The sequence below is a fragment of the Drosophila arizonae genome, chromosome 3 (genome assembly GCF_054131065.1).
Source record: "Drosophila arizonae isolate 15081-1271.41 chromosome 3, UAZ_ARI_1.0, whole genome shotgun sequence".
In the NCBI taxonomy this organism is placed as follows: Eukaryota; Metazoa; Arthropoda; class Insecta; order Diptera; family Drosophilidae; genus Drosophila; species Drosophila arizonae.
The window spans coordinates 1,119,033-1,141,579 of NC_142923.1; the positions used below are offsets into that span (position 1 = coordinate 1,119,033).

The window sequence follows — 22,547 nt, forward strand, 5'->3', positions numbered from 1 at the left end:
AAAATTTTTTTTCGGTTACTGCTAATTTTGCTTTGCAACTAAGGTTTTACAACTAGAACACGTGAAATGGAGTCAGCAAATGGTAGAAATCTAGCGCTGCTTGTACTGTGCCTGTGCGCCTGTTACGCGCTGGCCTTTGAGGGCAAGGAAATACCGGCCACCAAATTCGGTCAGAGGGTGGCACCGACAATGACTTTTCTTTATTGGTGAGCTGCAAAATTAATTACCATTAATGATGTCTAATTTATTATGTTTGTCCATCGTTTAGCTATTCATGTGGCTATCGCAAGGCGTTCGAGGACTATGTAAATATACTGGTTAAGAAGTATCCACAGATTGAGATTGTGGGCGCCAATTACGATCCGCCCGGCATAAATTATTACCTGTCGAAGATAATATTTGCTTTAAAGATAATTATTATAATATCTGTGGTAACTTCGGTGAGTCCCTTCACTTGTTTGGGATTCAACACGCCTGGCTGGTGGAATCATTTGCAATCAAACAAAATATATGCCTGTATGATGATCTTCTTCCTGGGCAACATGATCGAAGGGCAACTTATTTCCTCCGGGGCCTTTGAGATAACATTAAATGATGTGCCCGTTTGGTCGAAAATACAAACGGGCCGTTTTCCCGCACCTGAGGTGTTATTCCAAATCATCGACAATCAACTGCAGTTCACTGACAGTGTCCAGGAGAATCCCGACTTTGTTAAATAATAGTAGTTCCCCGCGAATTCCAGAGACGGTTCAGGTGAAGCGCCATCTGTCATCCACTAGAACAACACCAAAAACGAAAAAAAACTATAAAGAAACGAAGATTGAAGAAATACAAATGGAACTGGACGCGTGGATATTTAGTTATTAATAAAACTTAACTAAACTATATCTTGTCTCTGCGTTACGTAAAATAGTATATTTGTTTATCTACCAATTTATCTGCTGTATTACTGCTCTTATGTGTATCTGTGTCATCTACAAAGCTATATAGTATAAATAATGATAATGAGTGAAAGTGTTTTAAAAGGGCATCGGGGTATAATGTTTTATATATAATTAAAAACTGTATTAGTGTATGCACTTTGTTTTATATAGTTTATATCAAATTATGCAATACTCAAAAATACAGAAACAGTTAACACTTGTTAATGGCTGAAATTAGCAAATATATGTAGCTGTTGAGCCCTAAAATTTTCAATTGCTTTGCATTGAAATCGAGATTTTCGAAAATCCCTAAATGGCGGCATTATTTATTTAATGTAACCAGCATCTATTCGTTAACAACAAACAACTTATAACAGGAGCTTTTGTCACTTGATCTTTTACTAAACAGCTTGCAGTACCTCCTATGAGCCGCTTCCGTAGATGTAAAGCTGTTGCTGCTGCTCACGATTGAGGAATACTTAGTCCTAACGGCGAATGCTTGTATTTATTTTAGTTGCTTAGAAGAGCTGCTGGTGTTGAGCTTGCAAAGCTTATAGTTATAGCTAAAATAATACTCTTAATTCACTGGTAGTTAACGGAACTCTTACTGAGTTACATGAGTAGTAAACTACTTTAAGGTATGAATAAATAGTTCACATTACTTTTAAGACGTTTAAATTTTTATTATTTTAAAAACTGGGTTCTGTTCGCTTTGTGTATGTGTGTGTGTGTGTGTGTTAACTTGTAATCCCTAAATACAAGATATGAACTGAATTCTATATTGGGGCAGTGGGTTGTTATAGTAGCTTTGCCTCCGCTCGACAGACAAATATTTTGTAAATTGGTTTTATTTTATTCGATTCAATTTGTAGATCTTTACCCAGCGATCTTTCGAAAAAAATGGCACTGTGCAGGGTATTTGGTATCTCGTTCTATTTGGGGTAGTGTTAGCGACTTAGATATAATTATTTATTATTTTACTGCTACTTAGTATGTAATCGGAGCTGTGGATCTAAGGAGCGTAAGTATCATCGCGCGGATAGCGACGATTTTGGCGAACTCCGCCGTATTGATATGGATTACGATAAGTTTGTTGACGATTGTATTGGCCCGTTGGCGGCAGTGGCTGTGGCTGACGCAATGTTTGTGGTTGCGTACGATATTCCGCTGCTGGATAGCCACCTGACCATGTGGAGTAGGAGTTTGGTGGTTGCTGTCTGCCTCCTGTTGACCAGGAGTTCGAACTAAAGCCGGCATTGGAGCCAGAGCCAGAGTTGAAACCACCAGATCTCGAGCCTGCACCCGAATTGGAGTCTAGGCCAGCATTAGTTGCCCAGCTGGAGCCCGATCTGAAGGCAGAGTTGTCTCTAGAGTTGGAGCCAGTGTTGTAGCCCGTGCTGTAGCCCGAGTTGGAGCCGGAGCTATAGCTGGACTGGGATGCAGAAGTCCGCTTGACAGTGTAGAAGCTATCGCCACGACGGCGACACACAGTACATCTGAAGGAAAAATAATACGCTACAGTTTCTAACTCTAGTTCCAATCAAAGCCACATACCTGCTAATTTTGCTGGTTTGGTCAGCCTTTAGGGTTTGCTGGCGTGGCTGCAGGAACTGATCCTGTTTCTCGATAACGGCTAGCCAGAAGGAGGCCAAAGCATCATAATAATTGCAACGTCCATGGCCATGGCATTCGATGACAGGATTGGCACGGAATTCCTCCAAGCAGGAGCCGGGTGAGACCAAGTTTTGGCCAACACCACCCGTATTATCCAAGGTCGTCTAAGCAATACAAAAGTCATTAATATTGAGATGGGAATCTAGACATTTATACTTACCATATAGTAACTGAAGCCTGTCCACATCTCCTCCCAGCCACCTGGACAATCTGGAATGGACATGGATTGCGAATGCAGGGCAATCACCCGCGTTGAAGTCTCGCAAACGACACAGCTAGAGAGTTGGTATACTTATGAGTCTGCTGTAGTTAGCCGTAGTCTACTCTCTGCTTACCGTGAAATGTACTTCATGAGGTCTCTGGATTGGATAGGCGTCATGGACATGGGCATGGGCTCAGCTGTGGATAGCCACAAGCTGTCGTCATTGTTCTGAGCATAGTTGCAAACGTTGTTGAAGTCACAGAACATGTAGGGCATGGTGGTAAAGCGCATAAGACAAGAGCCGGATTGTCCCAAATCTTGGCCGATAGCGCGACTGCTGGCCACATTGCCAGACAGCGAGTAGCCCTCCCACAGCATATTTGTATTGGCTGGACACACGGGTATATTAACGGATTGCGAATGTCGGGCGAAAATGAAGCCACGGCTCTTAGGTGGAGGTGGTGGTGGAGCTGGGTCACCTTGTGGGCCAGGCAGACCGCGTAGACCCACGCGTCCTCTTAGACCCATTTCGCCAATGTCGCCGCGTTGGCCTTTAACGCCGTCTGGTCCTTGGTAGCCCATCTCGCCATCATCACCTCGATAGCCAACTATGCCACGGAGACCCGCTGCTCCATGCAAGCCAGGTGGTCCAATATCGCCCCGCTCACCCTTGAAGCCATCCAGGCCGGGCTCGCCACGATCGCCGGGTCGGGCGTATGTGTACGAATAGGTAACACCTGGTTCACCTTTTTCTCCTGATAGTCCATCAACACCATCGATGCCACTCCAGCCTACATCGCCAAGGGGGCCGCGTGGTCCGCGTGGGCCGACCGGGCCAGTGCGGCCTGGTCGCCCACTGGCACCTTCCTCGCCCTTTGCACCATTTAACCCGGGCATACCTTGCCGACCTCTTTCGCCGATGTCACCCTGTTGACCCCAAATGCTGAAGCCAGTTTCACCAATTTCACCTTTGCGTCCTGTGTCGCCACGCTCTCCTTTCCTTCCCCTCATGCCGTGCAGGCCATTACGTCCAGGTATGCCTTGATAGCCATAATCTCCGGGCGGACCTTGGGGTCCGATGAGCATTGGTCCCTGTGGTCCTTGCGCTCCATTTAAGCCGTATTCACCCTGCTCACCAGGTGCACCCTTCTGGCCAGGAGTGCCCGGACGTCCGGGCAGGCCATCGTAGCCAATGTCACCTTCTTCACCCGGTTCGGCGTTGAGTCTTTCGCCGATCAAACCTCGTAAGCCCTTGTCTCCTTGCTGACCTTTCGGGCCTGGTAGACCATCAAAGCCAGCAGGACCCTCGAATCCGATATCACCCCGTTCTCCACGTGGACCAGGATAACCAATAGCTCCAATCATGCCAGGCGGACCCGTTGGCCCTTGAGCTCCTCTCAATCCATTATCTCCAGGCGGACCTCGCATATCAGTTTGGGAGCCAATATAAATTACCTCACCAGCATCACCGATATCACCACGGTCTCCGATTTCGCCTCTGTTGCCAATTTGACCATATTCACCCGGTAGTCCTTCATCACCCTGTATTCCATGTTGACCTGGATAGCCGACATCGCCAATATCTCCGATTTCTCCAGGTGAGCCAGGGAGGCCTATTTCTCCGGCCTCACCCTTAAGGCCATCAAGGCCATTGCGTCCGGGATATCCATTTGGACCATCATCGCCTTGATCGCCAATAATTCCTGGTTGGCCAGGATATCCAGTATCACCACGTTGACCTTTCAGACCGTGCAAGCCGGGCAAACCATTGCGACCAGGCGCACCAACCTCGCCTTTTGAGCCTGGCAAACCATCAGAGGCGGGCATTGAATCGCCTGGTTCACCACGTTGGCCTTTAAAGCCCATGGGTCCATTGTAGCCGGGTGGTCCCTGCCATCCAGGATCGCCTTGATCACCTTTGATACCACTGTAAGCGGATACACCCTTAGCGCCGCGACGTCCGGGTACACCTTGATCACCTTGCACGCCCTTAGTGCCGGGTACACCCGGGATTCCCGGATATCCGAAGGGCCCAATCTCCCCTTCAAGACCTGCATAATATCAAACTTTATTAATTTATACAATTTTCATACCGATTGAGTATATCAACCTTTAGGTCCGAATTCGCCGACAAGCCCGCGGGGACCAATATCTCCTATGCGTCCATCAAATCCAATATCTCCACGATCTCCCTGCTCTCCGGGGATACCAGCAAAGCCGGCGGGTCCTGGCTCGCCCGGGATTCCAGGCACACCTGCATCGCCAATGGGACCGCGACGACCTGGATATCCAATGCTGCCCTTGGCGCCATTCTGACCAACTTGTCCACGATAACCAACTTCACCCTTTTGACCCTTAACTCCATGTGGGGCAATGCTGCCTGGACGACCAGGCTCACCCTGTCGTCCTGGGGGTCCAACGATAATGTCACCGCGCTGTCCCTTGTTACCGGGCAGACCCTTAAGGCCCTCGAGGCCATCGTCTCCGTGCACTCCTTTGATACCTTTTGGTCCAGGCGGGCCTCTTGGGCCCGGAAAACCAATGGGGCCCTCGTCTCCAATGATGCCTTTAACGCCTGGTCGGCCAGGCACACCGATTTCTCCAGGAAGAATATATTGACCAGGCTCGCCACGGAAACCTTTTGGGCCATCCAATCCTGGCAAGCCGGGCTCGCCATCCCTACCTGGCTTACCGGGCATGCCATGTGGACCATAGTCACCGATTTCACCCTTATAGCCCTTGGCTCCAGTTGGTCCCTGGAAGACTTCACCAGGTACTCCCATATCACCCATTATGCCCTTCAGACCCGGCTCGCCAGTCTCTCCCTTGGGTCCTCGGAAGCCAGGCTCTCCCGGATATCCCACATCACCGGGCTCGCCACGATTCTCAATTATTTCACCGGGATGTGGCTCACCTTTGTCACCCTTAAAGCCGGGGCTTCCAACATCACCACGTGCGCCCCTGAAGGAAAATACCATATAAAATACATACTTGAAGGAGTGGAAGACATAACTTACTTTTTACCATTGTAGCCTGGTTCGCCCGTTAAGTAAAACTTCGGTATGGATGGTGGTGTACCTGGTTTACCATCGCGTCCATCAATACCTGGTAATCCGTCCACGCCGGGACGACCTGCATCGCCGAAGTCACCACGAAGTCCAGGCTCTCCTTTAGCTCCGGGCACGCCGGGCCAGCCATCTTCTCCCCGATCACCCTGTTGACCTTGATCACCGCGGCGTCCATTGTCACCATCATCGCCCTTTTCCGTTTCTCTTAAGCTGCCAGTGTACTCGACACGGCCGGGTGGACCTTGCTTGCCGGGGCGACCTACCTCACCAGGAATACCATCTGTACCTCTGATACCTTGGTGGCCAGGTACACCAGGCCTTCCACGAATACCCTTAGGTCCTCTAGCGCCCGTGATGCCAGCCATGCCGCGTGCACCGTGTTCGCCTGGGTAACCAGCATCGCCTATTACGCCCTTCATGCCACGTGGTCCGGCATGGCAGATGCCACAGTCATCACCTCGTATGCCTTTGTCACCAGGATATCCACGGGAGCCGGGTGCACCGTCTATTCCGGGTATGCCACGTTTGCCAGGTGGACCTTGCGAGCCGGGTGGTCCAACAATATTCAATCCCTCACCGGGCAGGCCCTTGTCACCGGTTATACCGACTTCTCCACGATCTCCGCGATAACCATCAACGCCGGGAATTCCATTCTGACCAGCTTGACCTTTTGGACCGTAGAGGTTGAGTCCTGGATTGCCAGGGAATCCAGTGCGGCCAGGAGGTCCAGCCACTCCGGGCGGACCTTGTGGACCAGGTGGACCCATCAATCCGTAGTCACCTTGTTCGCCTTTCTGGCTGCGTCCCGGTGGGCCACGATTGCCACTCAGTCCTTGCTCACCAGGTGGTCCAGGTGGTCCATGTGGACCGCGACGTCCTTGCTTACCGGGTATGCCATTCAAGCCTGGATTACCAGGTGGTCCAAGATCGCCCTGTGGTCCAATTGGACCGGGCAGCGACTTATCCAAGGTGGGATCGTAGATACCGGGTGGTCCCTCGGGTCCCTGAACACCGGGAGTGCCATCGAAACCGTCCTCACCGCGTTCGCCTGGTCGACCATCCTCGCCATTCTCGCCACTGTAGCCAGGTGAGCCCTTCATGCCTTTTTCACCGGGGCTGCCTTGTACGCCATCATGACCGGGCTTTCCTCGCTCTCCACGCTCGCCCATTTCGCCTCTAGGACCTGGCAAGCCGCTGCGTCCTACTGGTCCTGGCTCGCCCGGCATGCCGGGAGGACCTCGGTCACCACGTGGTCCAGCAAAGCCTTTATAGCCTTTGAGAGTTTCATCATAGCGCAAAGCTCCAGGCTCACCCTCGCCAGGCTCGCCCTTGTCGCCCACGACGCCTTGCAGCATTGGATAGCTCTCCGGCACGCCCATCTCACCTTTATAGCCCTTTGGCCCCTGCTCACCCTTGTGGCCCTGAGCGCCAGCGAAGCCAATGTCTCCTTTGTAGCCGGTAGGGCCAGGAAAGCCAGGCTGACCGTCGACGCCATCCACTCCTCGCACGCCCATACTTCCCTTGGTACCTTTGGAGTTGATGCCGCCCTCGCCAGCATCACCAGTTTCACCAGGCGGGCCTGTCTTACCCATTGGGCCACGAGCGCCATTCTCACCAGGAATACCAGGAATTCCTTGTTCGCCAGGACGACCGTCGCAACCATCGATACCACGTGGTCCGGCAGTTCCATCATCTCCAGGAAAGCCCTATAATACAGAAATGTTACTCAATGTTCTAAGCAGCTGCTCTCAAAATATACTTACGGGAGCGCCCGGTAGACCAGTCAGGCCTTGATAGCCAATATCACCCTGGAAAAGGTAAGGTTAGTATCCGTAATACTTCAATTGAATACTAAATTTGTTAGAGACTTACGCGATGTCCCTTTTCGCCCGTTTCGCCGTATTCACCGAAATCGCCTTTTTCGCCGACACGTCCGGGCGGACCAGGCGGGCCCACATCACCGGGCGAGCCCTCACGACCGGGCACACCCTTTAACCCAAAGCCGCCCATGCGTCCTTTGATGCCTTTGCAGTCGCACAGCGTTGTATTGCATTCCTGAAAAAAAACAAGGTAAATATTGATTCACTTGATTTCGTTCATATATCTGTGAAACAACATCCAAATAGAAGACATAAGTATATATACATATATACATATAATGGATAATTGAATTTCGCACTGGAGAACGCGCCTTGATTGCCTTGATTGATTAGCATTCTTAATTGAGTTCCATATATTTATTTAAGTGCATAGATATGATTCATGCCTATAACTGTTAACTGTCCTAATTCAAATTGAAAAATATTCGTGTTTCCTAGTTCCTCGCTGAGTCTTTCATAAAATGAGAATAACAGAGCTAAAGTAGAGCAAAATTAATACTTTCCAAGAATATATGTGTGAAATGAAATATCAGGAATTAAATCTGGAATCAAATATTCGGGAGGAAAGAGACTTGATTTTTTGCAGATAAAATCATTGAACGTAGCTTAAATGAAAGAAGTATAATCTAGAAGCAAATATATATTCAGAAATCTATGCCATAAATTCACGATCTGTTTTTTTAGCTGTCTCCCCTACATTCTAGTATATCTCTAAAATAAAGACTACGTTGGAAGATACACATCGTAATGCACAAAGAATTTCAAGGATTCTCCTATGCGAAAGGCAGAGGAAGGAAGTGGAACGAGAGGAAGGGGTCGGCCCATCTAGTATTACGAATGGGCAGTGTTAATTGCCGTTAGTGCAACGACTATTTTTAGAGGCAGTCTTCAATTAAGAGCAATCATATTACACACTTAATGCTCTCAGCATTCTATGCTTTATGCACTTTAGATATTTTTTGCCGATTTAACCATAACAATAACAACAACAACAACAACAATAACACCAGCAAATGCGTCTTGCAACGTGTGGCGTGTGCCCCATGGGCTATGAAACAGTTCAACACTTGCAACTTTGGCGAACCGGGTGAAATCTGAAATGTTTGCTTTAATTGCACAATTGCCGTCAGCAATGAGATAATCCTCTATGAATATATATGTACCTATACACACATATGCAATATATATATAAACACATATGCTTCATTGTTTGCAGCTGCAAATTGTTTTCCTTTACCGCCGAAAACTCTATTAAACGTGGTCATTGAGGCGTGCGACAGCGCAGCATAGATTTTGTTTATGAATAAATACAATATTTTATAAATACTAGAAAATGCTAAATACAATAATACCCAGTATATTGAGCTAACGATTTGTACCGCTATGCTATAGATAAATATGTATATAAATAGTTGGCCATACTGCTAGATCTACTTGTAAACTTGAATCATGAAATTTCTCTAAATTTACCTTCAGTTTACCTCTTCATCCATCTACTTTTACATATATCCATGTTTCATCAGATGAAACTTGAAATGTTCTATAATTAAGCGTAGTTAATATGAACTGTTATATGTAGCAGTGTAATCAGCTTCCATCTCGCAATTTTAGTGCAAGATCTGAAACACTTCCTCACTATATTAAGGCCAAAGAATTTCAAAAACAAATATTAGTTTTGAAAAACCGTGCGCACTCAGGCATAAGTTCGCATCGAGCAGTTTATAGTCATGCTGCAGTTATTATGTTCCATTATTATTACAGCCACAAAATATTCCAGTTCACATAAACCTATTTCGTAATGCTTGCATGCGACCTCCAGGCACTTCGAGTGCCCATTAAAATTGCATTTCAGATTTGAAATGAAATCGTTTTTTTTTTTTTTTCACTTAGTTTTTCTGCTTCTTCTTCGGCCTGATTCACGAAAAACTTCTTGTGCGACATTTGCATCGTTATAAACATCCTTAATTTGTTTAGTAATTTTAGCGATTATTAATAGAATTGACATAACTTTCAGCGTTTTAGTTCAGATTTATGACACGGCATATTTCCCAGATGAAACAAAACCCAAAAAAGAGAGCAAATAATCGAAACACATGTCGAACGCATGTTCCAAAAAACAAAACAAAAAGTTTGAAGAAAACATTGATGTCAAATTCTTTTTTTCGCTTTGCAAAAATTGTTCAAATAAATTGAAAAACTGTTGGCTAATAAAAATAATTATCGAGTGCAGCGTATTTTCCACACACATTTTTTCACATTTTCCAGCTGCACTCGAGGAAAATTCAACTCAATGAGTTCAAACGCAAAACTTCCGAGAATTTAGGCCTCGGTGCGAGATCAAACCATCTGTTAACCAAATATGCAGATGACGTGTAAATCAGAAAATCACAAAATCGTAACATAAACAACTCAAATGAAACACAGAGAGAAATAGAAGGAGAACAAACTATGAAAACTGTTTTTTCGTGTGTGGTAAGCCATAAGATTTCGTTTTTGCCTTCAATCAAAAAAATAAAAGAGAAGAGAAAACGCAGACGAGACCAAAAATATAAATTTACAATGCATATGGCAGGTGTATGCTGCAACTGTGTGTGAGTGTGCATGTGTGTGACTATAGATATATATGCATGTGTGTGGGGCACAGCTAACACGGCAAGCAATTGCACTCAATTTCTGGAATATGTACGAGTTGTTCATGTGGGAAGAATCGCAGCTCAATAAAAGCACAAAATCCCAAGTGAACCGCAACAAAATAAAAGAGCAAAGAAAATACATTAGAATTGTTTGCATAGACTATTTATACTGATGAGTTGTTGAGCGCTAAATATGATATATAGTTGAGATTGGCTAAGATTTATATATGATGTATTATTTTTTTTTTTTTTGACTGATTAAATTATGTATTTAGTTTAATACAGGATAATAAATTTATAATATAGTATGAGTCATGCATATAGAATACAAGTAGGAGTAGATGAAATGCGAAAGTCTAGGATTTTAGTCGATCACATTAATTTAATGTAAATTAATTCATTTAAATTTCATGTATTTGTTCTTTGTAATATCTAAAAATATTTTATAATAAATTTTGTTTATAGCAACAATAATAATGGTTCAGTAATATTCATGTACATATTTTATATTGCCCATTGCAAAATATATGCACATATGCAATCGACTCGAATTACACGCGTTTCCATATAAGAATGGAAAAATGTGAAAACAAGTGTCTCCCGTCTGATATTTCTTGTCGAAGCCATCTATAGTATCCATACCCCATATCCCATATCTGGTTAGTAATATGATTTATCTACCTGATCGACCTGCTCGATCGAGGCCAACATTTTCACACATTCCTTCCATTGAAAAGGCAGCAATTGAAAACCCCAAAGTTCATTCAATCAATTGCCCAACCCGAAAGAAGCTCACGAAAAATTCCAAATGCACTTTTTCAACAGGTTTGCAAAACAGACAGCGCTGCAGTTCCCTTGAACTTGACACTCAACATATGCCCAGCTATTATATATATTATGTACTCTATATATATACCATATATGTGGATTTTGATGGGCTCCACAGCAACATAGAGCGCATTTAGCTCGGTCGCAGACAATGCGACAAGTGGCGTTGTTTTATGTGAAAAACAATCAAAAAGACAAAAAAGACAAACAAGACCGTTGCAATGGGGCGTTACAGACTGCGAAATACACGTTCAAAATCCACATCTGAATAAATTACATACCCAGATTCAATTGGAGTTAATAGACCTCTCTCTCTCTCTCCACCTCCAAAATTTGCTTAACAGATTAATAGAATATATGTATAGCGCATTTGATTGTTATCTAGATAAAGTTAGCACAACAGGATATACTCGACCACCATCCAATATGCCCGTTTTGCATAGCTGAGCGAGCATTAAAAAAACTATACAGCGCAAGACTTGACCAATTTATGAGCTGCATAATGTTCTACAAACTTGTATAAAGTGCAAATTGTTAACGTCAGCAAAACAGACAGAGACAGGGCATAAAACAAAAAATGTGTTGGGAACCTAAATGTGCTATATATATAGATATACATTTTTATATATATACGGTGCAGATATGTATATGTATATATATATTATGATATGGCTATAGGTATTGGGGCACGCGTGTGGACCCTGTTTGAGGGTCTCATTTGCTTTGCGAATTGAGCAGGTTATGTACGTATAGCTTAGATAGCATAAATTTCAGGGAGCGACCATAAGACGGGAAATATGTTTAGGCAATTGCAATTGCTTAAGCAGTTTCAATTTGAAGTATATAAATTTCCCATTTGAGTTGGATGTTTTAATAAGTTGTGTAATCGGCATGAATTGAACATGAAATTTTTTATAAATATGCAATATTATTTTAAATATACATACATTGAAAGTCAGATCTATAAACCAAACAAACCAGTCATGATCAATTTAAGTGAATGAACTAGAAGTTCCTATTGCCTTCATAAAGTTAAGAATCGTAGAAACTATATTTCAACATAAAGTTGGAGATTTAAGTTTCCTCAATTGAACTCAGTCTTTTGATCAATTAAATATTAAATATAAAGAATGCTTAATACTGCTTACGAAACTAGTCAGTTCATAACTCTTAATTGAACCATAAATTCCATACCTAACTTCTAGTTCCGTTAAGAGGCAAAAAGTTCGACATAATCATAAACTAGGCTTTATACTTTTTAGTCCAGCTCGATCAATTATTAACAGTTCAAACGAACAACGGACTCATGAACTTGTTAAATCGCTTGAGTAACTGATTGAATTAACGGAGCTAAGAGCGGCGCTCATGACCCACTGAACTACATAAGTCCGATAAATCGATCACTGATGACTGATCACTGATCACTGATAACTGACCGCATGCAGTATATTCAGCTGTCAATCATGCTTACTTCCGATCCTCACTTGCCGTGAGGAACATGTGAGAAATGCGAAACACAGACAGACAAAAGCTGCCTGCTATGGCAATGGCTTCGTCTAAGCAGTTTTTTACACGTGGCGTCTGCCTTAAAACAGGTTTACTATGCGTATGCGTGATGTATGTATAGGTATATACATTTACATACATATATATGTGAAACAGGTATATAAATAATATATATTTCTATGTATTTATACTCTTGATACTTCCACATGATGTGTGTCAGCGGCTTAGTTAAGCGCATTTACACATGTTAAGGCCAATTGGCAGCGCATCTCTCTCTCTCTCTCTCCCTCCCCAAGTCGCTCTCTCACACTCCCTCGCGCCCTCCCTCTGCCTCACTCTCAATTATTAAGCTGCATTTGCGCTGCAGTTTAAGGTCAAAGTTGTCAGGCCTCCAGAGCTCTATCACAGCGACAATTGGCACACCCACCCACGCTCAACTCAACCCATAGACGGACACACATCTGCACACACATAGCTATACATGATATGTGTATATGTATGTATATATATTTGATATATGCATATGCGGAGATCGTTGCACGTGTAAGCGCCGAGTACATTGGCCTGGCCTGGTCTGGTCTGGCCTGGGGGGTATCTAATGACGCCAACTGGAATTCACAAGTCAAGTTCCGTTGAAAAACAATTATAAAAAAAAAAAACAAAATGTTCAGATATATATAAAGCGCATGGTAATCAAATTTGTAACTCTTAACATGAACTTAGGCTAAGTTAAGGCAAAGTTAGACGCAATTGTATTTAGTTAGAGGGCGAGAGACTCGCAATCTGCTATATCGCTTATAGTCGAGCACTAAGATGGCGGAACGGATGTGGCACAGAATACAAAAAAAAAAAAAAATACTTATATATATATAACTGTCATACATACATATGTATATATATATAAATCATGGCTGATAACACATTGCTCCGACAGCTGACAGATTTTGATTTGTTCTTTGGGCATTTTAATTAAAACGTTTTAATTTGGCATTAAATTATGCGACAGCGAATTACATATATAACATAAAGTATAATATAATATTATATATGTACATATGTGTGTATACACATATTGAGAGTGACATATGTGCTGTACAAAGGGGTTATCTGTGTGTCGTCGTTGTAGATGTCAATGCGAACTCTTTGTTGCCAACTTGAATAACTTCTTGAAGCGATGTCCTGTCATTGGATCTTGAGTATAGCATCGTTCGACCCGCCTAGCAATTGACCCAATTCAAGCAGCAACACGCGCCATCAATCAACATTTGATCTTCTACAGGCGAATTTCGCAGTGAGCTGCAACATGCAAGCCTTTCAGAGAGTGTGTCAAGTAGTCGACTAGGAGCTACCCTGTTGCTACACAGAACTGATTGCTGGGGGTTATCAAAATTATAAATTGGTTCTGAATAGAAAATCTTATATGCTAAAAAAAAGGTATGCAACAAAATTTATTTTATGATATTATTAACATTATAAATATGTATTGTGAGAGGGCGTCATTTCTAAAATAGATTATCTTTGAAATTCATTTCATACACTCAATGACACGCAATTTACTCTTTGAAGTCAATTTCTGTAAAACTCAAGGAATTGTAATGTTAATTTAACTCAAACATCTATCGTCCACACGAAAATATTTTAACTTTTAAGATAAAGATTACATTTATTATTATATTTATTACTATGTAAATACATACATTTACACGTCAAGGAAACTAGCACAGCCTAGCTGTGAAATGTGTACAGGGTGTGTGTATAAAATAGTAGATTTGGAGCAAACATATGAGCAGCGTGTGATTGACATGAAAATTCATGCCCACACACAAGCATACACACACTCCCACACACACATAGAGAACACATAATGAATGCACATCTGGACAACTCGACTGCGATTTGGAACTGGGCCTGGCTCGCTGCCTGCTCCCGCTATATATGTATGTGTGTATATTATTATTAGTATTTGTTATTGTTGTTGCTAAATGCTATTGTTGTTGTAGTGCTGTTTGTTGTTGCGCTCTTGCAGCATGACATCATTTTGCTTGACATCATTAAGAAGCGTCAAAAGAAATCTGCACATGCACATGCAGACTCAAAGCGAATCACATATTCATACACACTTCTGCATGTACACATATGTATATGTATATGTTGTGTACATATACATGCACAGTCAGCCAATGTCGCCTCGTCCAGTTTTATTGTTCAGTTTCCTTTTAATAGTTTGCCTAATTGTTTAGACAAAATGCTTGACAGATGTTAACTAATTGCCGCGCACTCAAATTACATGTAATAGACAGTCCCAGTGGCTGTCAAACTGTATGCTGATAGTGCTCAAATGCCAAACTGTCAGCATTGTCAGCTATGGCAAATGGCAATGATTGACTATTCCAGCCCCTGCTATGACATGGCGAGAACATGCATTTTATGATTCGAAGAAAATATTATTATTTTATTATATATAATTAGAATAGAAAACCTCTATTGATAGCGTTTAAATTGAATTTCTAGCTCAAATGTTTGGCTCTTGGTATTTGCCTTATCAGAAGCCTTGTTAACCTTCTTATTGACATTTTCCAAATGCTTTTGCAGTACAAACAAACTATTTGAGATTGAAATAAATTTAAACGCATGCAAAAATGTTCAAGCTTCAGCTGATATTTTTAGCAATGACGCTAGATGGAAACATGAATATGTACATATAGTATATGTACATATATAAATATGTATATACATATATAACATTTATGAGCTTTAATGAATTTCAATTTCAGAAGCTGCAACTAAATCAAACTGATAACAACAACAACCAAGTGGCTCTCTCTATGTGCGCGCGCGTATGTGTGTGTGTGTGTGTGATGCTTGATAACCCAATTTCTTGAGGCTCTTTTTAAGCGCAGTGAACACAACAATCAAATAATCGCTTTAATTTACAAAGTTACAAAGTAATTTACACTGTTGCTGTGCCCCAGACATACAATATATACATACATGTATACATGTATATATATACATTCATACGTATATCACTCATACGACATGTTGCTCCTATCTTTTAGTCGCTCGCATAATTTCCGCATTCAGTTGCAGATAAATAAATAATTGAGTCAAATTGAAATGCAGCGCGCCAAACAATTTTCAACAAATTGCAGCACGCAAATAAACTTCAGTCATAATGAAAGGCGTGTCTTGTTGTTGTCTTAGTTCTACTTCATCTTCTTCAGCTCATTCTTGTTGTTGTTACTTGGGGGGCCCCGTTATGTCTGCAGCTGGTCAGTGATTTATGCGCTTAGGGTCAGCCTAAGGACTGAGCCTGCCATTCGCTATAAACAAAGCACAAGCAAATGGAATTGGAACAGCAGAGTGATGGAGCGAAAGAGAGAGAGGGAGGAGTACTGTACTATGGGCCAAATTTGGCAAATGAGCTGTGCTTTAAAAACTGTATCAGTAATTTTGAAGTGACTGTATTTACAATTTGAAAGCTAACAATCAAACTGTCCAGTTTGATTTCGTCAAAGTCTATTAGCAGAAAATTTAAAACATGAGAAAGTTTCTCAAATTTTTTAAATTAAAAATGTATGAATATTTTATTATATTATTATATTTTATTCTATTATATTATTCTCTTTATTTATTGATATTCCATTTAATTTAACTTTTTAAATCTTGACATAAATTCTAATTCAAATTCAAAAATTTCCCATAGTACCGCAGCAGCTTCATCGAACCTACAACCAAAAGACATTCAATTCCAATATGAAATGAGGCAGCGCGTCGAAGACAGTCGCAGCTGCGCAGCTGAGTAGCTGAACGCTAGTCTCTTTGCACTGTCAGTGCCCTCTGCATTCTCTCTCTCTCTCTCTCATCCTCCCCCACTCCAACAACATTTTCCAATCACTTGAGCTGCTAATTGTCGGCAGCAGAAAAGAAGTCTCACGCACACACACAACTGCACACGCAGTGCACAAGAAATTTCCCTATTAAAATGGGCTTCAAACGGTTTCTGATGTTGTTGTTGTTGTATTTTTATAGGCAGATGCTGCAGCCGCGGTCGCTGCTGATAAAGTACATTTATCAAAATTCATTCATAGAAAAGAAGCAGTCGCAGGCGACGTCAACGTTGGCGTCGGCATCAGCACCGGCAATGGCAGCAAGCTAAGTGCAATCGCTACGTATGTACACTCACACGCACGCACACACTCATGCACACTTGTTGCGCTCAGTGTACGCGCGCGCTCTTAAATGCGCAACGATTGTCTCTCTTGTGCGCTGCGCGCTCTTCACGTGAAATGTGTCTGTATGCGTGTGTGAGACGGAAAAGGAAATCACATTTATGTTAAATGTAGCGCGCATACAAAAATAATTCTTATTGGCAAATGTGAAAACCAGTTGATGCACAGTTCGAGAGCCACTGCGCAGCGCAAGCCAAACAGTAGCAAAAGAAAATAAACGCTTATTCATAAATATATAGGAGAAATAATCAAGTTTTAACGTTTTTGCGGTTTTTTCCATTGGCTTAGCCGCAAGACTTTGACGCTCTCACTCCAATAGCTGTAACAATTGCAGCAATTGCATTTGCATTTGCAATTGGAGTTCTCTGCGAAGTACCATGGCATTGACCACGTAACCGAGTGCGAAAAAAAGTTCAGATCAAATTACAAGTGCCATCAAATGCGGCTCCCGCAAACACGTGAGTTGGCAACAAAAGTACTAAAGTAAAAGAAAAACTCGCTTAAAGTGTAATTTATTTACTTCTTATGCCTTTTTGCCTTTCTTTGGCACATTTGACTCGCTAAGAGTGTAAATTCTACGAGAATTCAAAATTTCAGATATCAATTTCCCAGTCGGTGTGAGAATATTTCGAAATTGTCCTGAAATGAGCTGAGCAAATTTTCCCAAGTAATTAGGTTTTTGAGTTACAACATCTTTACTGATTAGTCAGTCAAGCAGCCAAATATTGATTGCTATATACGTTAGGCCCAGTACGTAAAGTCAATCACTGCAAATAGATTCATATACGTAAGCATATAAAAATCATATGATCTATCAAAACATGTTCCCAAATCCCCTCCGTATGACATAAAGAGGAATTTTAGCTATTATTGCGTAAGTCAATCAATTACAGAGTACATCAATCAAACACTTTGATAGATTGATTGACAATTGTTTATATATCAGAAATTGTATTTAACACTGGGAAACTAAAGCATTGAAGGGAGCTAACTTAATTCAATCAGATCAGTTCAGATCAGTTCAGATCAGTCAGTCGGTCAATCAATCAATCAGCAACACAATTCAACGAAGATTGACTGATGTAGGAATGTACAATATTTACAATTGTTTGGCGCTTATTTACGTATACAACGCTCTCATTAATCAGTTGCTCAATCAATCAATCAGTAATTTATGCATGTATAAATATAATCTATAGATTACTGATGCTTTAGGCATGTTGCTCTGGCAAATGTCATGCTCAGCCGATAGCCTCTGTCTCTGTCTCTGTGTCTGCCTCTGCCTGTGGCTGTGGCTGTGGCTCAAGCTCTGACTGTGTCTGTGGCTCTGCTCGTTGGCGACACTTTAGAATAAATTCTATTTTGAGTTCGACTCGATCCGATTCGATGTGTCGCAATCAGCGAACCGAAGGCGGCTACACATGCTATCAATCGTCAATGCCGCCAACATAGCAATAAACCTAATTAAATTTCAACGATTTCGATTTAGTTTCACTTCTTCTGCTGCTTCTTCTTATTTTCATTCTGTCTCTTTCTTCTTCTTTGTCTCGCTTGATAAGCGGCTGAAATCAGAGCAACATAACAGATTTTGCCTTAGCATAGGGCCCAAAAATACTTAAATGACGAAATAGAGGTTCTAATTAAAATAATCTCTTCGGCTAGGCTTGAAGCAGGCGAGAATACACGACTACCCAATACTCGCTCAGAGCGCTCAAAAATAGATTTACGACTTACGATTTCCCAACTGCAGTTTAAGCTTTTACCCTAAACATATTTTGTTAACTGCCTAAAAATCATTGTACAAAACGTGTTGCATAACTCCAGGGGCAACTTATGTGGCAGGAAAATTTAAGAAATTTTGTAATAATATTAAAAAATATTAGAGACAATAATTTCAAAATTATTTTTAGTTTAGAAACTTAGCGAAATATATTTATTTTTACTTTGAAATATAAAATTATTCATTAATAAAATTTATAAAACAAAACAAGTTATTTCTGAAATTTATTTGTGTGTGGAACAAATTCAAATATTAGGTGTTTTTCATTTATTTATATGATATACGTTTTAGCTCTTTTATACAAATATTTCAAAACAAAAATCCAATTTAAGTTCAAATTTGAATGTATTTTTAATTTTTAATTGCTAACCGGAAATATTCAATGGCAAACGAATTTGATTGTTTATTATACAATGTACAAAAAAGCATAATTGCTTTTGGAAGAGGGAAGAAGACAGAGATCCATTGGGGTTATCATGAGAGTGATAAGAGCACGCGCTAACCTTTCCCCGATTGCCAAATCTCACTAATCTGAAATTCATCTGCGATGACATAATAGAAACTAGAACTCGAATCCATTGAACTGCTCCGCGTGTGACCAGAGAGGAAAAGCCTCTACAACAAAAGCCCAACTCGCAAGGGTTTATCAAGCTCAATTACCGGAAATATAATGTGCAATAGACCCAAAGAAAATAGTATATACGTATATATCGGGGGGCTTTTGTTTTGGCTGATTAAATGTTACACAGCTGACCCAATTGTTTACTACATTTATCCAGATATATGTAGTATGTATGTAATATATAATATATAAGTATATACTATATACACATTATGAATCAGTTACGATTGTAGTTGAAAGTCAGATTGAGATTTGCGCATGCATGTAGTGCAGTTTGAAAGCCATTGCTTCGATTTAGTTTACTTGGAAAGGCATTGAGTGACAGCAATATATGTATGTATGTTATGTATGAATCAGTAAACAAACGCTCTCTTAAAGGAATTGTATACAGTTTGAATAGCTGTGAGTAAGGCAAGATATCAAAATACCTAACATATACTCTTAGTTTAAATAAGCCAGAGCAACTCTTGCCGAACAGTTTTACAAGGACTGTTTCAGTAAAAGAGAAGAATTTTCGACAATGACAGCATGAAACACGCAGTTTGACAGGAATTGATGTATGTATTGATTGATATATACGCTAAATAATATAATAAATAAATATGCATGCTTCATCAAAATTGATTCAATATTTAATTTTTTTAGTAAATAATTTTATTAGTATTTTTCCAAATTTTATTATTACTTACCTTTGCCGCATTCGCAAAGGACACAACGCTGGCAAACAGCCAGACTGCGCCAAGCACACCCGAGAGACCCGTTAGATCTCTGGGCAACAACATCTTGGTCCTCAGCCTGACCACAAATCGAATTGGAATTTGGAAACTCGAACTGGAACTGGGGACAAACTTAAAATGTCACTGCGATAAACACACACGAAACTGCGAAAGATCAAAACATTGGAACAGTGAATAAGAAACCGTTTTGTTTTTTGTTTTTGTTACTTTTTTTTGGGAAATTTTTGTATATACAATTTGTTAGAGTCTGATTGGTTTGCAATTAAATAAATAATTGATATTTGGTATTTTTAATATTTTGCATTCGAATTTGAATTTTTTGCAGGCGAACTAACACAAAATACTGCTGCTGCGTGCGGGCTCGCCACTTGATTTGGTGCTGTGCTGCTGCTGCGTTCGTCGAGCACGACACACTCCCCACATGTGGCGATCGTCAAGCGTTCAAAATGCTACTAAAATCGCCCGGCACAAAAGAAATTTCAATTCGTTTGCCCACAGCCTCGGCGTTCGGCTGGCGCTCGGCTCCAGATCGACGCACGCACACATGCTCAGCTGGCGATGCGTTTGTGTTGGTGCATTTTGTTTCAAGCGCTCGCTCGCTTTGAGCAGTAGGCAAGTTGGATTTCGTACGGGAACTGCGGAGTGGGGTATTGGTGCACAGCCTGTTGAATTTAGCACTTTGTTGCCTTGAAATGAGGAAACGACGACAACAACAGCAACAATTTCCCTCCATATTATAATTTCCCTACTTAGCTATTTAGTTTCTTGTTATTGTCGTCGTCGTCGCAGCAGCCGCCCAGTCCGATTAGGCAAAGGCTATTTTACATTTAGTACAACGGTCTGATAAGAAAGCCCGCTATAAGGTTGCGTATTTCCTGTTCGACTCATGAAAAGTCAGCTCGTTTCTCTCTTCTTCGTTCTTTCTAATTAATTAGTACGCAGATTTAACAAAAATAGAATTTTTCAAAATACATATTTGTTGTACATTTGAGGTCAGTTTTGAAACGCACTAACCACAATCAAGGCTTTTGTGCGTTGTGTAAGATTCGTTTGTTAGATGCCTTAGCATACACAATACAGAGTTGGATATCTGAGGGGTAAAGGGGCTGAAGGGAGGCTGTGTGCTATACATTGACCCACTGGTCCCAATCGGAAGCTTTCAGTATAGCTGGCTTACATCATTTTTGAGGAGAGAAGCAATAAACCTAATTAATATCCTAATATCCAAACAAATTCCTATTTTATTTCAATTGTATATTTTATATTCGATCTAAATTAAAAAACTAAAGTGATGATATTATTAATTTACTACATATCCTGAATACATTTTTCCAAGTCAATTACAAATATTTTGAATTCAAGTCAAATATTTTAATAAAAATATAAAATAACTTTTATAAACCTTTAAGTATTTTAATTAAACATTTATTATAATATTTTCAATAAATGAATAGATTGATTACTTTTCAATATAGTATATAGAATGTATATGAAAAGTAATTAATTTATAACAAATTATTGTAAACACCACTTAAAGTTTAACATACAAAATATTCTATTTATAAATCTCAAATCAGTCTTTCAAAAAGCAACAAAAAAAATATTCCGTTCTTATCAGAGGTTCTTAAGAATTTTGTTGACCGAAAGACCTGAATAAAAATCCAACACTGTGCAAAATTAAAGTAGAGCACTTAAAATTGATAATACAAATATATTTAACAATTTATGTTATATTATATTTATTATTAAAATTAAAATCTTAAAATATCTAAAGTCAATAGAAAATATTTTATATATATTTAGCTTGCATCTATTTCTCGCAGTGTATTCACAAGCAGGACTTCAAATCAAGCACACGATGCTCAAGTCATGCCGGATCGAGCCCTAATCAGAACTTCAATGGCAATAGCAATAGCGGAACTCATGTACCCGATCTTTCCAATTGGGCTATCAGCTATCAGCCCCAAATGTGATTCAAGTTGTCGCCGCCACAGTAGGTGCTCCAAAGGGGGAGTAAAGGCAAAGTCAAGCAAGCAGCTTCAGCTGGAAATGCTGTAAGTGGAATCTTAGCTCATATCGATCCACTCCAAAAGAATAGTATTGAGTGACTGGCTCGAAAATACCCTCGCAACAAGAAGTCAAAGGGGCCTTATGGATGTCAAATTGGAAATTTATTTACAATCAATATATCCCAATTATTGCAGAGCTTGATTAGCTATCAAAAAGAAAATCCTCCTATAAGAGAACATTGAATATTTGCCAATGTTCGTTCTGGTATATTACTAATTTATTTTCCCATATCCACTTCCACTTCCCGTATACCCCTTTTGCAAACAATCCATATTCAATGAGCATTTGCTATGGCAAAGAACAAAGAACAACAACTAAGTTAAGTAGCCGACTTAGTTTCAAACTTATCGCCCAGTTTCATTCATATTTATATTCCAGTTGGGTTAGCTGGC

At 41.0% G+C, this 22,547-nt stretch overlaps 2 protein-coding genes across 2 annotated transcripts; one reads left to right on the top strand and one right to left on the bottom strand.

Moving 5' to 3' along the window:
- Positions 1-66: 66 nt before the first annotated feature.
- On the top strand, positions 67-1,006 carry SelT (selenoprotein T). Its single transcript, XM_018002552.2, has 2 exons — positions 67-206; positions 269-1,006. Exons 1-2 carry the CDS (start codon positions 67-69, stop codon positions 717-719), a joined length of 591 nt encoding a protein of 196 aa, XP_017858041.1. The 3' UTR covers positions 720-1,006.
- Positions 268-20,581, bottom strand: vkg (Collagen alpha-1(IV) chain viking). The gene is made up of 10 exons (XM_018002536.2): positions 20,421-20,581; positions 20,038-20,229; positions 7,740-7,922; positions 7,631-7,675; positions 5,817-7,573; positions 4,910-5,760; positions 2,933-4,850; positions 2,758-2,872; positions 2,478-2,701; positions 268-2,419 (listed from the first exon to the last, which is right to left on the bottom strand). Exons 2-10 carry the CDS (start codon positions 20,128-20,130, stop codon positions 1,936-1,938), a joined length of 5,670 nt encoding a protein of 1,889 aa, XP_017858025.1. The 5' UTR covers positions 20,131-20,229; positions 20,421-20,581; the 3' UTR covers positions 268-1,935.
- Between the last annotated feature and the right edge of the window lie 1,966 nt (positions 20,582-22,547).

Bases quoted from the DNA above. Each gene is read 5' to 3' on its own strand.
- vkg (XM_018002536.2), bottom strand. From the start codon at position 20,130: ATGTTGTTGCCCAGAGATCTAACGGGTCTCTCGGGTGTGCTTGGCGCA. The intron at 7,923-20,037 runs GTAAGTAATAAT...GTTTTTTTTCAG, and splicing joins CCTTTGCGAATGCGGCAAAG to GAATGCAATACAACGCTGTG. The intron at 2,702-2,757 runs GTAAGTATAAAT...TGTATTGCTTAG, and splicing joins CAGGCTTCAGTTACTATATG to ACGACCTTGGATAATACGGG.
- SelT (XM_018002552.2), top strand. From the start codon at position 67: ATGGAGTCAGCAAATGGTAGAAATCTAGCGCTGCTTGTACTGTGCCTG. The intron at 207-268 runs GTGAGCTGCAAA...TCCATCGTTTAG, and splicing joins ACAATGACTTTTCTTTATTG to CTATTCATGTGGCTATCGCA.